We start from the raw sequence: 16,045 nt of genomic DNA, 5'->3' as shown, positions 1-16,045 counted from the left end.
AATTGTATATGTTACGACTCGGATTAATTCATACTCTCCCATTGGAGAGAGAATGTATTCTCTTTGCAGGGTATTTTTAGCAACCACATGCTTCTGTCTCTCAGGAAGCAACAGCTGAGACAGTGGGACGGGGAGGGCTGGTATGCATATTTCTGAACCCTTCCACTGTCATCTGGATTTTTCCAGAAATCAAACAATGCTGCTTTATTTTTACCCTCTAGGAGACGGATGGCATATTTAGAGGCAGGGATAAGAGCGAAACACACACCCTGAAATTCTCGGCATCCTTTGTGGCCACCAGAGCCTGGAAAAGGGGAGTCAATTCCCAAATGCCAGTGGTGGCAGGCGCACGGAGCCGCATGGATGGAGCTGGAAGGACAGCAGCGGTTTGGCACGGGCTGCAGAAGCAAGCAGGACATCTTAGATACTCACACAATTTTGCATGCACTAAACCTCTTTGAAACGGCACTGCATTTGAGAGGTCTCCCCACCTCCAATGCTCAGCTGTGGAAGAGATGGGGGAATTTGAGCCACCTGAGTGGAAAAGGAGGGTACACCAGACAGACCAAACCCATGAGAAGCCAGGCCCTTGCTTTGCTCTCTGTCCCCAGCAGCCAGTGCAAGTTTGGGGTGAAGCAAGGGAAGGCCTCCATGTATAAGAGTGAACCTCGCTGTGAAAATTGAACCCAGCCCAGACTGTCGTTCAGCATTTATCATTTAACAGCACTTTGCAGGCCTGGCTCCTGCTTATCTCACCCTCCCACCCCCAGGAAATCTGATGCTATTTCCTCCTGGATCCTTAAGCACTGCACAGATACCAATGTTTGCAAACCTATTCCCACACCTCCTTGCTCCACAGAAAAACCTGTCTGATTTAACAGGGAAAGTGAGGTGTAGAGAAGTAAAGAGGGTAATTCCTCTGCACCCCTAGACTGTAAAACAAATGCTTTACCTTGCCAAGGCAATAGGAAGTATCGTTGTGCTCTTCAAGACAGTCACAGAACTGCTCAGCATCTGCTAAAAGCTTCTGGCAATTTTCCTTGCCTGAGAATGAAGTAAGGTATCACGCTTCAGCACAAATATCCTGTGTTATAGTTTGCCCAGCTGTCCCAAGCACAAACAATATCAATCCACAACTCCATAAATTCAGGGTGATCCAGGTGTTCATGCGATTATGAGCAATCTTCCCCAAACAACCAGACTCCTTCAGTCACCCTGAGGAGGGCCAGAGCCATCAGCACAAACCTCCCAGCATTTACGCTGTGCAGCATAGAAAGGTCACTACAGGCAATGAAGCCCTACAAGCAATTACAATTTTAACTGCAATGCTCTACTTGTGTGATACACGATGTCAGGATGCTCTGGCCTCACCTGTTACCCATGCTGAATTCCTCTGGGTGTAAGCGCATTTTAGATACATATATTTGCCAGCAGTACTTTAGCACCTCCAAATTGGGTGCTGATTTTTTTTCCCAAAAAAACCACAATTTGGAGTGTGGCTATATTGAACCCAGTCATTAAGCACACTAAACACTGTTTCTGAATCCCAGATAACAAAGAAAATAGAATAGGATAGAAAAAGAATATAATTATAACAAAGAATATATCTTTTCAAAGTAGCCAACTAAAACCAACAGATCAAAGTCCTAGCACAGAGTTACAAGCTACAAGGTCTCTGCATGGGCAGACATCTGTGGTGTACCCAATACAATGCACCCCTCACCCCTTCAGATCACAAAAAACCCACATTTTGGCTGAGTCAGAGTGTAATGAGCCTCATTTCTCCCCTTCCAGCCCAGTGAATGCCACGGTGGTGTGTGCTCAGCCAGGTCATACGGGAGGAGATCAGCCATCCGGCTGCACATCACACACTCGATACCACTGGGCCATGGTTTCAGACCCAGCTGTGGGCAAAAATATGGTGGTAAAACCGTTCATTTGAACAGAAAACACTGGGGAAACTGGGAAGGGCCAAGAGAGGCTGGATAACAGGGATTTCTGCTTAAATACCTATTTGGAGCAGTGACCCTGCTTTCAACCCCTTGGAAACATATTGAATTTCAAAGCCAGCTGGAGAGGCACATTGATTTTGGAGCACCAAGCAAGGCTGACCCTTCAGTAGCGAGTTATTCTGCATTTTGGATCTGCCTGGATATTGGGCGGGAGGGACAAGTAGCCCCATCCTCCTAACAGGAGAACAAACAGCACCTTCTACTGCCCTCTAAAAATTTATCCAAAGCACAATTTTATCAAATTTAATTGCCACAGCTTTGGATTAGCAGTGAACAGTACTCAGACAAGTTGTGAATTAGAGGAAAAAAGAAAAAAAAAGAGGGGAAAAAACCTAACTGTCCCAGGTGGGTGCTCCTCAGACTTGTCCTGTCATTGTAATTCAGCTTTAAACATTAAGTGCAATCACCTGCAGGGCGAGGGTGGGCCCTGTGTCCTGATGAAACCCCTTTTTGGGGTGACAGCAGGGAAAATTTGGGTGAAATTAGACCATCCATTCTCCTGGGGGTGGGTGTAACACGCGCTGAGCGGAATTGGGCCCTGAAAAGAGATGGATTGACGGGGTGGTCGAGGAGAGGGCTGGCTGGTGGATCGGCAGCCATTTGGGGGATTTTGGGGGTGTTTTGGGTGCCGGGGGCAGAGAAGAGCCACCCAAGGTGAGGGGAGAGGCCTGCAGTTACTAGGAAGTTACTAGGAATTACTAGGCAGTTACTAGCAGACATTAAGCTGTAGTTGCCAGGCAGTTACTACAATGTTACTAGTCTCTTACTAGTAGTTATTGAGCAGTTATTAGGCAGTTACTGGGCTCCTACTAGTAGTTACTAGGCAGTTATTAGGTCCTAGTAGTTCTGAGGCAGTTACTAGTAGTTGCGAGGCAGATACTAGGCTGATACTGGTGGTTACTAGTAGCTCTTGGGCAGCCGTGAGGCAGTCACTAGTAGTTACTAGTCAGTTACTAGTAGTCCCTGGTCAGTTCGGAGGGCTGTAGGCCCCTGAGGGGGAGGCCGGGGGTTAACGGTGGTGTCCCCCCGGGGTGATTAAAGTGGACCCGAGGGGGCGGCCAGGGTGGAGGGGTGAGGCCGGCGGGAAGAGCTCGTCAGGCGGCAGCTGGAGCCTGTCACGGTGCCGCGGCCCTCAAGGCCCCGCCGAGGCGGCCCGGCCCGGCCCCGCCCCGGCGCCGTGTCCTTAAGGGCGGCGTCGGCGGCTCCGTCTCCCCGCCGTGGGCAGCGCCGTGGTCATGGCGGCGGAGCGGGGCGGGGAGGCCGCCCTGCCGCCTCTGCTCGCCGCTGCCCGCCGCCGAGGTGAGTGGGGCCCGGCCGGGCCGTGAGGGGGGAGGCGGTGACAGGGGCCTGTCGGAGCGTGGTGAGAGGCACGGCGGTGCCGTTCCCTCGGTGAAATAAAGTGTGTTCTCGTCGTGCCGGTGTGGAAAAGCAACAGGCGTTTGATGCCGACGGCAGAAGTTAATGAGGCAACGAGAGTCTCGGCTGCGTTTTGCGTGTGGAGAGAGCGGGTAGGGTATCAGCAGTAGGTCCGAACTCTTTGATAGGCAGCTTGTAAAAGGTGGTCTTATATTTAATTCTTCAGTGCAAACGGGTCTTGCTCTAGCTCCATAAACTAATCTCATGCTTACGGGACAGTAAGATGACAAACAGGTTGCTTTTATGCACCAGACCTGTGACATAGAGCCCCGAAACTGAATCTTAAGGTTGTGGCGGAGAAGGGATGGGAACTTTCCATGCCCTCTCCTTCCCAGCTAAGTCTCTCCTGAGAGACATCATCCTGCTGAAATCTAGCAAATAGCACCCAAAAAAAAGCGTTGAGCTTCCAGGAATACCAAGCCAGTCAAAGTGGGTATAAAAAACTTGCATGTCGAAACACTTTGGTCAACAGTTTATTATAAGCATTGGCTATTCAGTTCTATAATGAAAATCAAGTTTAAAAAAAAAAAAGCCACACACTTAGCAATGCATTAACATGGAGGTTTTTTTGAAGATGTGAAACATCCATTAACAGCAGATTTCCCCATTGTCAGTTAAATTTAGTAGTGCTCTTGAACAGAAATAACGCTGCTGGAATTAATCACTCTGTTTAAAAAGCTGACAGCTATTTTAAGCGGTTGGCTTTCTGGAGGAAAAAAAGCAACACAAGTATGTATGCTCTTCAAAAGAGTATACTTGGAGAAAGTTAAGAATGCAGTCTTGCTATGTTGAGGTTTAAATTCCATTTTTCACACGTTTTTCTTGGAAGTGAATTATCATGTTCCTGGATGCCGAAATGTGTTTTGCTGCATTAGCAACAAAGCCTTTAACACGTACTTTGACCTCCTGGGAATTTCAAGGGATTTTAAGGGTCTAAAGGTTGTGGTTCTTAAATTCTCAGTGTTTAGAGGTAGTTCAAACACTTATTTTTGGTGCACAGCTGGTACAGGTTTTGCTGCGAGCCAGACACACCAAGGATTGCTGGTTATGCTTGTCAGTTCATACCTGTGCCAAACAGAGCTGTGGCATGGGATATTATGGGCAATTTCTGGTTTGATAACCTGTTGAGGAGGGAGGGTATCCTTTTCTTAAATACAAAATGAGCAGTAACTTTTGGCTTTGGAAACTTTCTGCCGCAACAGGTCTTGCTAATTTCTTCACACACACACCCCTTGGGGTTTTTTGTTTGTTTTAGCCTAAGGGGTTTCTTTTTCTTTTGACTCAGTGGCAACAAGATAAAAACCCTTGGTACCTGTAAGAGTGTAGTTAATCATTAGTTACAACCATGAGTCCTTTTTCAAGACTTAGTATAGGGCTTACACGTGTTACAAATGACTAATTTTCCCCATCTCCCTCCTTTTGTATTCTACACATCTTCACTTACTGGAGGGGAAAAAAAAGTGTCGGGTAGCAATTCACTGGTTATGTTTCTCACCCAGAGTTCCACAAGCCCACCTTAAATAGCACTGAGAGTAGGCTGAGAAATAGTATTGCACAAACTACTATCATACAATTGTATGGGAGCATTTATATGTCAGAAGAGAGCCAGGCAGAAAGGTAGGTAACTTGTCTTAACCTGCCTCGGAGAGTTTACAAAGTAGGGATTTGTGAGGTGTATTTCTTGTGTGCTCCAAGACCCAAGGAGGGTTAAACCACAACAGAGTGGAAAGGGAAAAAGGTCTGTTATTCTAAGGAATAACTTAATGCCTGGCAAGGAAACATAACAGCTTATCCTGTAGTGTTTAAGAAGTCTAATGCATTAAATTCTTCTTCAGAAGGAACCAACCACCCAGCATAGACTTAATCAGCCTTCTGTTGCACCCTGTTTGTATTTTGACAGTGTGCTTCAAGAAGGAAAGTTACAGCTGGATCAAACTATGCTCACAGAAATTAAAAAATAAAAAAAAAAATCAAAGGCTTCTTTTCTGAAATCCTGTGCAACTTAGTGCAGTAAAAATTACCTGACATTTAAAAAAAAAAATTGCTACTTTTTTACGGGTAAAAGCAGAAGAGCTGATTTCAGTCTGCTTCAGCTGTGGCAGGCTGGCCCAGCTCTGCTGGGTGTGATAGATGCGGGGAGCAGGGGTCAGTGTGTTGTTCAGCAGAGACAGATAAGTGGAAACGAGGACTTGGACCAACAGGGAGAAAAATGAAGAGAATCAAGGAACTGCGTTGCAAGAAGCGGACACTTTAATTTTATTAGTAGTGATTGATATGTCGTACTTCAGTCTTAATGGTTTAAAATATTTTTTGTGTCCTGGCTGAGTTCAGAGCATTGAGAGTAGGCAAAGTATCTTGTTGCTCACCCTGGGCAAAAGGGGAAGCATTGTGTTTCACATCAATTGCAAGCTGCTTCTGTTGTGTGTCAGGGCAGATCACAGATCCATCTGGCCATCAAGGCTTTTAGCGCTGTTTTGGTTTAGTTTGTGCATTTGAGAAGGTTTGGGCAACGCTAGGCTTAAACCCCTGTTTTGGTAGTGTAGTTGTACACTTCAAAGGCCTTGTGTGTACAGGCTTAGCCATGTGTCTTAGTCAAATCTGTGATAACATGTAGTATTCAAAGATGCATATAAATGGTTCTAAGTTAACTTGTTATAGTAGTCTGTGGGGAAAAAAATCGCATAGTTTGAGTGATGAAACTACTTTATGGAAACATGCACTGCCAGCATTAACAGCATTCTTTTCCAAACAAGAGAGTCCAGTTTGGCATTTCATTTTTTCACAATCACCTGAGCTTTGAAAACAACACAAAAAAATAATTCAAAAGGATATTTAGGGACTAAACTTGCTGAGAAAATGAAAATTTAGTGCTACTACAGTATTGTTTCCTTGGAGAAACATCTTTCACCTAACTGTGGAAATCAAAATCTGCCTGGTTCAGCCTCCCTTCCTCATATGGGAATACAGTGCTGTGATACTGCAGTTCAGTGTATTTGATAAGGGTTTTAAAGTTTGCCTGCCCTTTCTAAGTTGGATATCTGTGGATATCTGGGTTTATTTCTAAGATTGCTTTCTGACTCCCACTGTACGGTGACTGTGCTTGCCTCCTGTACCACAACCAAAAGTGACTGGATTTCAGTGATGCTGTTTGCCTGCAATTTCAGACATCTGATACTCTAAGCATTCAAGCTTTTGTTCATCTTTCATCCTGTTACGGAGTAGGAATATTATTGCCTGATTACAAGCAGTAGAGTTGCACATCATGTAAAGTTAACAGCCAGTCAGCTGAGATAACTGACTGTGTGCAGGCTCCTGCCTTTCTTGCTTGCAGAGTAAAGCAAATTAATGTAGTGCACGTGATGTAAATTAACCTGTTTTACTTTGCAGATGGGACAGGCTTCAGCATGTACACTCAGTTACTCTGAGGCTGACAGGTGGTAGCCTGGTAAGATGTGCTAACCCCATTGCTTTTGTGAATGTGCCTTTGGAGACAGCCATGTGAAAGGGCTCGTAAAATGAGAAAGTATGTGGGTCAATATTTGCTCTTGAGGACTTGCAGTTGTTGAGCTTAATTCGTGTATATCCATCTATTTCTCATTAAAATGCTGTGTTTGCTGTTGGCATTTGAGGGAAGAATTTGGCTATGTCATTTTGTGGGTTTAGTACCTTGAACTTGAAACTTTATGCCTTTGCCTTAAGGGATTTGTCTAGCCTAGACTTTTTCTTTACTACATTATCCTGCTTTCTGTCTTCTCTACCCTCAAGAATTGGGAAGAAGAATTAATAATAGACCAAAGCTGGGAGCATTTCCTTTTTAATCAAGTGGTAGAAAATCTTGGGCTGAACAGGCTTTTTTAAATTACCTGGTTTCTGATATTTTAATTAATGTTAGTATTTTTCCTACCACCTTTATGCTGCCCTGAGGGAAGACTTTTTTCCCTGCCTTTCCTACATGGCATGCCACAAAGATTCCTCTACAATTAGCCTGGCAAAAGTAAGAAAACAGATAGCAAAGGTTTAAAGTTGAAAAGACATCCTTGAACTTCCCTCAGGTAGTAAAATATGCAAGTACAATAATGTTAAAATGTCCCTAAGCCTTCTCACATCAGTGTTTCAATGCCTTTATTGAATTGCTGTGGCATTGAAGAAGATTTAAAAAAAAAGTAAGAAATGCTGGGTGTGCTTCTAAGACAGTAACTGAGAACTGAGAAACAGTAAGCAAGTCATTATCTTTAAATTCAGACAGCAAGAGTCTCATTTATTATTATTAGGCAATTCGTTTGGTTCCTGATTTCCACAATTCACCTCTGTTACTTTTATTTTTTAAAAAAAATCTATTTAAATTGCTTTAGTTTTCTTGTTAAGAGAGCCTGCAGTTCCCATTGCCTTCTCAGTGCCCATATTTCAGTGTTTGAACATTAAAACAATCAAGTTGATCTTGTTTTAAGAATGTGTTCCTCATTGCCTCTTGATTGCTCCTCACTGTCTATTGATTTAGGCTAGGTTTATTCTCTACATTAAAAAAATAATTGTATAAAACACATCCCTGGAGAAGTACTTTTATAAATGCTAAATGAATGAGCAAGAATGTAAGTAGATTGGGTATCACCTGGATGTGTAGGTGATACTTGATGTTCTCTGTCCTCACCAGTGTTATTCACTATTACGTCAGAGCACTTTTAATTTCACTTCATATGAAGTATTTAGCTTCTGTGTCTTCTGAATGCTCTCAGAAGATGCAAGTCAGAAAATTATACCAATAAAAAGTATGCTGTGTTTTAAGCATACATTTATTGTTATGATCTTCTGCTTTAATAACAGATTTTTCTGTTTACTCAGACATTTTTATAAGTCACATTGGAGATAAGAATGAGAAGTCATTTTATGAAAGTGAAAGTGTTTAGGAAATTTTCTTGCACCAGTCTTTGTAAAGTTTGAGTGGGTTTTGGTAACTAATAAATCTTCAGTGATTTGTGGCTTGTCTTAATGATGGAGGACTTGTAAGAGTGAGACCAACTCATTAAAACATTAGATATGAATCAAATTACTAGTTTACATCTCAATCTTCAAAGGTGGCATCATAAAAAATAAAATTGAGGCAGAACTCCAAGTGCAACTTAAACAGAACATCGACTTAGAGGAAACAGTAATGCAGCAGATACATTGACTGTATTTCTTCAAAGAGGAGTAGAAGACATGAGCGTTTTGCCCTGTGGCTTGCTTCTACAGTCTTTGCAAACATCTGAAAATGTACTAATTTTCTTTTCATGTGGAACTACATTACTTTTTTTAATTAGTGGCTATGAATTAAGACTACACAACTTTTTGTCCGTTCTGTATTAGGTGTATGTTTGCCATCTGGAATGTGAAGATCATAACTCATCCCAGGCTGGGTTGACCTGTCTTGACCCTGTGTGCTCATGGCTGTACCTGTCTACAGCTGTAGCTCACCAGGGTCAAAGTTTGGTGTACTCTGATCCCTGTGCAGTTGAGCTGGTGTTACTTTGACCAGGACCTAATGGGACTTGCAGTCTCTTGAGGCCACAGCACTATTAGAAAGAGGAACAATTCCATCTCTTATGCAAGTGTGGAGCAGCCACCACAGTGAGAAGTTATAGCAGAAGTGTGTTTTATAGGCAGTAGCTCACTGAGTGCCTTTCAAAAGGTAACTGGTAAAATGCAGCTTAGGTGGGATGGAGGAATTGTGTCCTTCTCTGATACTTACTATTTATCTCAGACTTAAATAGCAAGATGTTGGCATGTGGAGTCACTTACAAAAGCACTTGGTTTGAAATGCTTGTTTTCTAAGAAAACCAATTAATTTAAACCAAGATTGTTCATACTCTAACTGAAAATAGCAATTTAAAGTGACGCTGTGGCAAGAACAAACCCGTAAGACCTACTAAGAATCACATGAGAAAGTACTGCCATTGGGTTATTAGTAAATAGGAGGTGTGGGCTCGATTAAGGACTCCAGTCTAGATAGTCCAGAGATTTGTCTTTTCCTCTGAAGTATGGACTGTTGACAATTGTAAATTTTGGGGGGAGGAATAGCCCAAAAATAAGGCAAAAGCTACACTGAAAATTAGTGGTTGACTTCATCATGCAGCATGAACATTTATATCTTTTATTTTAAAAAAATTAATCTCATGTCTTATATTTCTAAAACATTTTAATCCATATCCTTTTATTAAGGAACAGTCCCCTTGTGACAAACAGTAGTTGTGCTGGACCATTTTTTAATGACAAAAAGCTGATCCGAACAGTTGTTCTGGATTCATGATACTAGTAGTTTTATGTAAACATTTTGGAGGCATAAAAATGACAAGGTCAGTATGGCTGTTCTGCAATGCTACTGCTTTTGATTGATTCTCTGAAAAGTTTCTGATGGTGTGGTTGCAAACTGTGAGGTAAGCTATTTTTTTAAAAAGTTTTTCTGAGTTGCCAGGAAAGATATCTTGTGAATCTGAAAGCTGAAGACCTCAAGTTCAACTTAATATTTATAGAACTGGTTGCACACAGGCAGTGGTGGCATAGATCTCCCCATGCTCTGTCATTTTTGTGTGTTGCAAATGGTCTTGAGGCATAGTTAAAAGGAGAAAGGGCAGACTTGTTCCTGACCCTTCTCTGGAAGTGAGCAGAGATATGTCATTTAGCAAAGAGGGCTGTTGATGTACGTGGTTGGCATTGAGGAGGAGCCTGCAGTTGCCCAGACCAAACTGAAGACCATTTACAACTCACTGCCTGGCTGGGATTAAGTGAGACAGATCAGTTTGTTTCTGAACTTGTCTCTATGCAGTTTGTCAGAAGACCATGTAGAAATACCTTATCGAAGGCATATATATTTGCCTAAAAATCCACTAACTATACAGAAAATAAAAGAAAAAGGCTATGTTTATATATATGGGTTTTCATGTGATTTGAGGCCGAAATTATCAGATCAGGGTTTTTAACAGTGGCTACCCGGCATTTTCAGAAGTGCTAGGTACCTGTGCTTCTGACCAACTTTGGTAGCAGCTGCTGTATCCTTTTTGTGGATCAGGAAAAGGAAAGCAAGTAAGGTTATGCTGTGCTTGGCTATATCATGCTGACAAAGCTGGAGCTGAACTCCCATGCTGTTTGCTAATGTAACAGCAGGTGAATGCCAAGAGCTGCATTAAAGCAGGTTATATTACCATGTTCATGGTGCTGGTCTGCATTCCCCAGCCAAGTTATTGTTTAGGAACCCTGCCTGTTTCGTGTGATATGTGTTAATAGTCATGTTGTGACCATGGAGAAACACTAAGCAAAGCATATCTTTAAGGTTCCAAAATCAAGGCAAATGTTGTGAACTCTGTGCCTTTATTTTTGTAGATATTTCTCTTGGGGGTAACCAATTCTTGGGCTTAACAACGCTACAAGTGTTAGACTGAGGTAGGAGACTTCACTGAGATAATTGTAGCTTTGCATTCATCACTGCTGACTCATCTGTAGTAGCAAAACCTTATTTTGAGGAAAGATTGAGCCAAAATAGAGGGACAACAGTGTTAAGAGGTGAAAAATGGAAAGACTTAATGAGAAATACAGAAGACAATGCTGTGAAAAGAGAACTAAGATGTGATAAATTTACAAAGAAGAAAGAATCTTAAGTCCTGCCAGCCCTTTTACAATATTGAAGAATGAAAATGGCTCTTGTAACAATGAAAAGCAATATTTAAAACTGTTCCTACAATATAGTTTAGTGCAATTTATCAGTTAATGCAAAATGCTGTTGAGGACAAGGACACAACAGGGTTCAGGATGGCTCCAAGAGGCACAATAGGAGTTACTTGGACAACCAGACTTCTGCTCCCTATAATCCAATTTTTTCATTGCAGTGACCAGCCAAGAAAAAGGTGAACAAAACCCCATTTTTAATTTCACATTATGTTTTTAATTTTTCATGTTACAATGTTTTTAGGGTCTTTTTTGTAGTATGTACTTGGTTGGTTTTTGTCTGCCAAGACAGCTGTGCAGTTTGCTGCTAAGTCAAGGAAAATATGCATAGAATACTGTCCTTAGCTAATATAAAGAAGTCTGTCTTTGAAATAAAGATATGTTTTCCAGTGAGAAGTTATGCCAATTGAAACAGAGTAAATACTGCCCATGATGGTAGCATTTCATAGGCTTATGCCATTGCAATTTGCCTTTTGTTGTTTTTTTTAAATAGAGAATATTGTTCCATTTATCTTTCTCTAGGTAGCTGTTTTTACAGTTCGGTACACTTGAGCAAACTGGTGTAATTTTGCTCTGTAAGTGGCTTTTTCTGCTGCAAACATTGGCAATTCATGCATTTCAGGTGCAAGATGGGCTTCCATGTAATACCCAGAACTAAGTCATTGGATTTTCTTGTGTGGATCAACTCAAGTTATTGTGTCCATCTTTCACTCTTCTGCTTGAAGGGGCTAAGCTACGTGAATCAGTAACTGTAGAATATTGAACATTTCTGGATGACTCATACTACAGAATACAAAAGCTCTGAAAGACTAGTCACCTGGCCATTGTACCTCATGAAAATAAAGTTTTTATTAGAAAATGAATTCTTATATTGAGGACTGATGGTAAACCATGCCAGACAGCGGCATTTTGATACCCAGTCATTGTTGTAATCTCAGCCAAAAGCCTCATCAGAGCCAGTTTTATTAAGATCTGTATGTTAAACAATCCAGGAGTGCTGCTTTGGGAAAATGAAGTGGGCTTAGCCACACACACAGTTTGAGAAGGATCTCTGCATCTGCCATTCCTCAGGTTTTGTCAGTGACCATACAGCTCCTGATAGATTTTTCAGCTGGTTGTGTGTGTTAATATTGGCTTATCAAAGCAGTTTGGCATTCCTTGTTTCAGGCTTCTACTGGAGCCACAAGCAAGCATCAGTTTCCTGGGGTGATGCTGGCTCAGTTAAAGTATGCGTCATACAGCTTGTCCTGGAATTCATGCTGTGTTTTTTAAGGCACTTTTCACTTGTGTGAAGGTGGCAGCCATGTGTTGTCCAGGGCACATGTTGGGGACTGGGTAGACTTTAGATCCTTCCTTAATCATTTGTGAACTGACCATCCCACAGCTTAGCACCATTATTTAGAGTTACAGGACACAATGCACAGTATGTGATTCTGTTTTTTCCATGTTCCCTTGGACTTTGCTTTCTGTTGGCAAGGGGCCAAGAGAGCAATCTTTAGAAATAATGGTAAAGGGTAGACTGCCTTTATGGATTTCTAGATGCCTTTTGGCACTGAGCCTTGAGACCACAGGGAGTGATGCTTTCCTTGCCCACAATATCTCCAGGCTGTGTGCAAAGCATGGAAAGCCAGCTGCTCCACTTGTAGCTTCCAGGATGGACCACTGGGTAAACTTAGAGGGTTTAAGCTCAGTTAAGACATCACAATACTTTCCCCAATATTTTCCCTTTAACCTCAGCTTCATTTGAAGAGCATGGTTTAGTTGAACTGTCTCGTTATGTGGCTTCCTTTATTTTTGCTTTAAACTTGTTTAACTTTGACTTATTTTTAAGAGTAGGGCATGCCAAAAAGTGAAATTCTAGCTTAATTGGAATTAGTGTGACACACTGGGTATGAAAAAGAAATGAGTAGTCTTAGAGTTTGTCACCACAGAAGAAGTTTTTGTGGTATAGCACCATGGGTAAACTTGCTCCCTGAAAGCATGTCCTGTACTGGAGAATTGTTTCAGGCAATATGAGTTAAACTGGTTTCCCTAATGAATTAAAGTGTATTAAGGGGAGAAAGAACAGGGGTGGCGATGTAGCTTTATCTTTGTGAGGCTTTTGCTAGCACAGCTATGCTCTTCTGAAGGGTATGTTTACTTCTCTTAATTGACATGATGTTGGTACTACTTTTAAGTACTTATAGGCAGGAGCAGCCTCATGTTCACAAGCCCTGGTTCCTCACAGGGGACTTCAACCACCCTGATACCTGTTGGAGGGACAACACAGCAGGGCATAAGCAATCCAGGAGGTTCCTGGAATGCATTGATGATAAATTCCATCTCCAAGTGACAGAGGAGCCAACAAGGAGAGGTGCTATGCAGGACCTTGTTCTCACCAACAAGGAGAGGCTGGTGGGGAATGTGAAGCTCAATGGCAGCCTTGGCTGCAGTGACCATGAAATGGTGGAGTTCAAGATTCTTAGGGCAGAAAGGAGGGCACACAGCAAGCTTGCTACCCTGGACTTCAGGAGAGCAGACTTTAACCTCTTCAGGGATCTGCTTGGTAGAGTACCATGGGATACAGCCCTGGAGGTGAGAGCAGCCCAAGAAAGCTGGGTAATAAGGATCACCTCCTCCAAGCTCAGGAGCGATGCATCCCAACAAAGAGGAAGTCAGGCAAAAACACCAGGAGATCTGCATGGATGGACAAGGAGCTCCTGGACAAACTCAAAACCAAAAAGGAAGCCTACAGAGGGTGGAAGCAAGGACAGGTAGCCTGGGAAGAATACAGAGAAATTGTCTGAGCAGCCAGGGATGAGGTTAGGAAAGCTAAAGCCCTGACAGAATTCAATCTGGCCAGGGGTGTCAAGGTCAACAAGAAAAGCTTATATATATATATATATACTTCCTTGTAGTGATAGGACAAGGGGTAATGGCTTTAAACTGAAAGGGGACCTTTGGATTAGATGTAAGGAAGAAGTTCTTCACTGTGAGGGTGGTGAGACACTGCAACAGGTTGCCCAGAGAAACTGTGGATGCCCCATCCCTGGAAGTGTTCAAGGCTAGGTTGGATGGGGCTTTGAGCAACCTGGTCTAGTGGAAAGCGTCCCTGCTCATGGCAGGGGGTTTGGAACTAGATGATCTTTTATGTCCCTTCCAGCCCAAACCATTCTGTGATTAGAGTATGTCCCCCCCAGATCAAATGGGCCTGCACCTACAATTATTCACTGTTAGCTTCAAGTCTGGGCCAATTTTGGTTGAAATAAAGTGTATACAGGCCACGAGTTAACTGGGAAAAGGGAAAAGAAAATGAAAACAAGCCATTGGAGCATTTTTTCCCCATATAACTAAATCAGTTCAAGTGTTATAGGGGACACAGGTACAACCTTCCTAAGCATCTGAGACCTCCTGGCCTTTCTCATGTACTGAGCTACTCCCAGTCTTTCTTCAAACCTCTTCTTTAAGGTGTATTACCATATTTAATTAACTGTGTGATCTAGTCCATCTAAAATCCTTCTTTTTAGGCTGTTAGTCAAATATTTCTGATATTGTGGCCTATTTGATATGGACTGAAAGCCCAATGAGGTGTCTCCATTTTTAAAAGTCCAGGTACTCTTACAGTAACACTTTATAAGTCCATGAGAGTAGTTCTTCTCAAAGGAGGAAGGTTTAAGTGGCTTTACAGCATTGCTTTGAAGCCATAGTGGGGCATGGTGTGATTCAGTGGGCAAATGTTGGTTCCTTCATATTGTGCTGCATGTGAATGTTCAAGTGGTTGATGTTTTGTGTAAGCAAAGACATGCAAATATATCTTGTCTTAACTACTGGCTGATTTTTGTCTTTTGCTCTTTCCATTTAGATGACACTTTAGATGAGGCAACAAAGAAAGACCTTTTCACTGACACTTTCTGTAAGGTTTGCAGGGCAGTGCTGCAGTTTGAATCTCAGAGGGCGTCACACTATAAGGTAGGCTGGAAAGGAGAATTTCTCCTAGCAAGCACTGGGGCTTTAGCTTATTTGTTTGGGCTTTCTACATAGTGTTATAAAAGACTTTTTATAGTTTGTTTCTGAAGGCTTATGCTAGGCTTAGACATTAACCAGACTTGAATGTTGTGAAAGTTGTGGGTTCAGTGATAGTGAAGGGTAATCACCCGCATATTGCAGTATGATTTTAGAAGGAACTGAGCAGGTTCAGGCCATGCTGTATATGGGATTGAAGCAGATCTGTACCATGTGAGCCGGAACGTATGTGTGGCATGGGGCAGCGCTAGCTATAGAGGACTGACGTCATGCCTCCTGATGCTTCACTTGATGATACACACGTGCTGCTCTGTGCACCAGTGTCTGCTTGAGGCAGGTTGTAGGAGTCATGCCGAAGGCATTTCTTGGAACAACTGTGTGCCTTGGGATGTTGCTGTAGACATGGGCAAGTGTGCTTTATTTTGCAACTTGATCTCAAGGGTGTGCAAGTGTGCAGGTACAGGCGTTTCTGTCTTTTTCTTCTTGTAAAAGTTAACAGTGTAATTTGCTGTCAGAAGTCCTTCTTGCTATTCATGCTATTAAGACTCTGGTCTTGCAAGGTGTTGTATTTACTTACTTCAATTTAACTTAAGCAGCAGTTGTGCTGTCAGAACTTTATCATAGAGTTCAGACCCTCAGGTTGATGTTCTGCTTCTTGCATGCAAATCCAGTTGAGGATAATAGACGCAGTTGTAAAGTTACCTGACTTCACCATTACAAATCAGACTGATGGAAAATAACTGACTTTTTTTTTTTCTTTTTTTTTCTCCCCTGAGTTGTATTATCTAGTCAGGTATGATAGGACCCCTTTCTCTTTAGTAATATTGTTATAATATCCTGCACTGCTCCTCAGAATCCTTAAAAGACATCTGAAAAGTATCAGATCAGAGACAGCAAGTTACTACTTTTGCTTTGTATGT

General features: G+C 42.3%; 1 protein-coding gene across 5 annotated transcripts in view; it reads left to right on the top strand.

The window, feature by feature from the left end:
• Positions 1 to 3,211: 3,211 nt before the first annotated feature.
• Positions 3,212 to 16,045, top strand: part of KRCC1 (lysine rich coiled-coil 1) — a 29,947-nt gene continuing 17,113 nt past the window's right edge. For 4 of the 5 annotated variants that reach the window (XM_069796321.1, XM_069796337.1, XM_069796310.1 and 1 more), the window contains exons 1-2: positions 3,215 to 3,311; positions 14,965 to 15,071. In XM_069796321.1, the coding sequence (XP_069652422.1) occupies positions 3,248 to 3,311; positions 14,965 to 15,071 (171 nt within the window). In that variant the 5' untranslated portion in view covers positions 3,215 to 3,247. Of the gene's footprint in view, positions 3,312 to 14,964; positions 15,072 to 16,045 lie in introns of all 5 variants that reach the window. The other variant, XM_069796326.1, reaches the window with a different exon arrangement.

Source organism: Haliaeetus albicilla, chromosome 1, assembly GCF_947461875.1.
Source record: "Haliaeetus albicilla chromosome 1, bHalAlb1.1, whole genome shotgun sequence".
In the NCBI taxonomy this organism is placed as follows: Eukaryota; Metazoa; Chordata; class Aves; order Accipitriformes; family Accipitridae; genus Haliaeetus; species Haliaeetus albicilla.
This window is presented reverse-complemented; position numbering and strand designations above follow the sequence as displayed.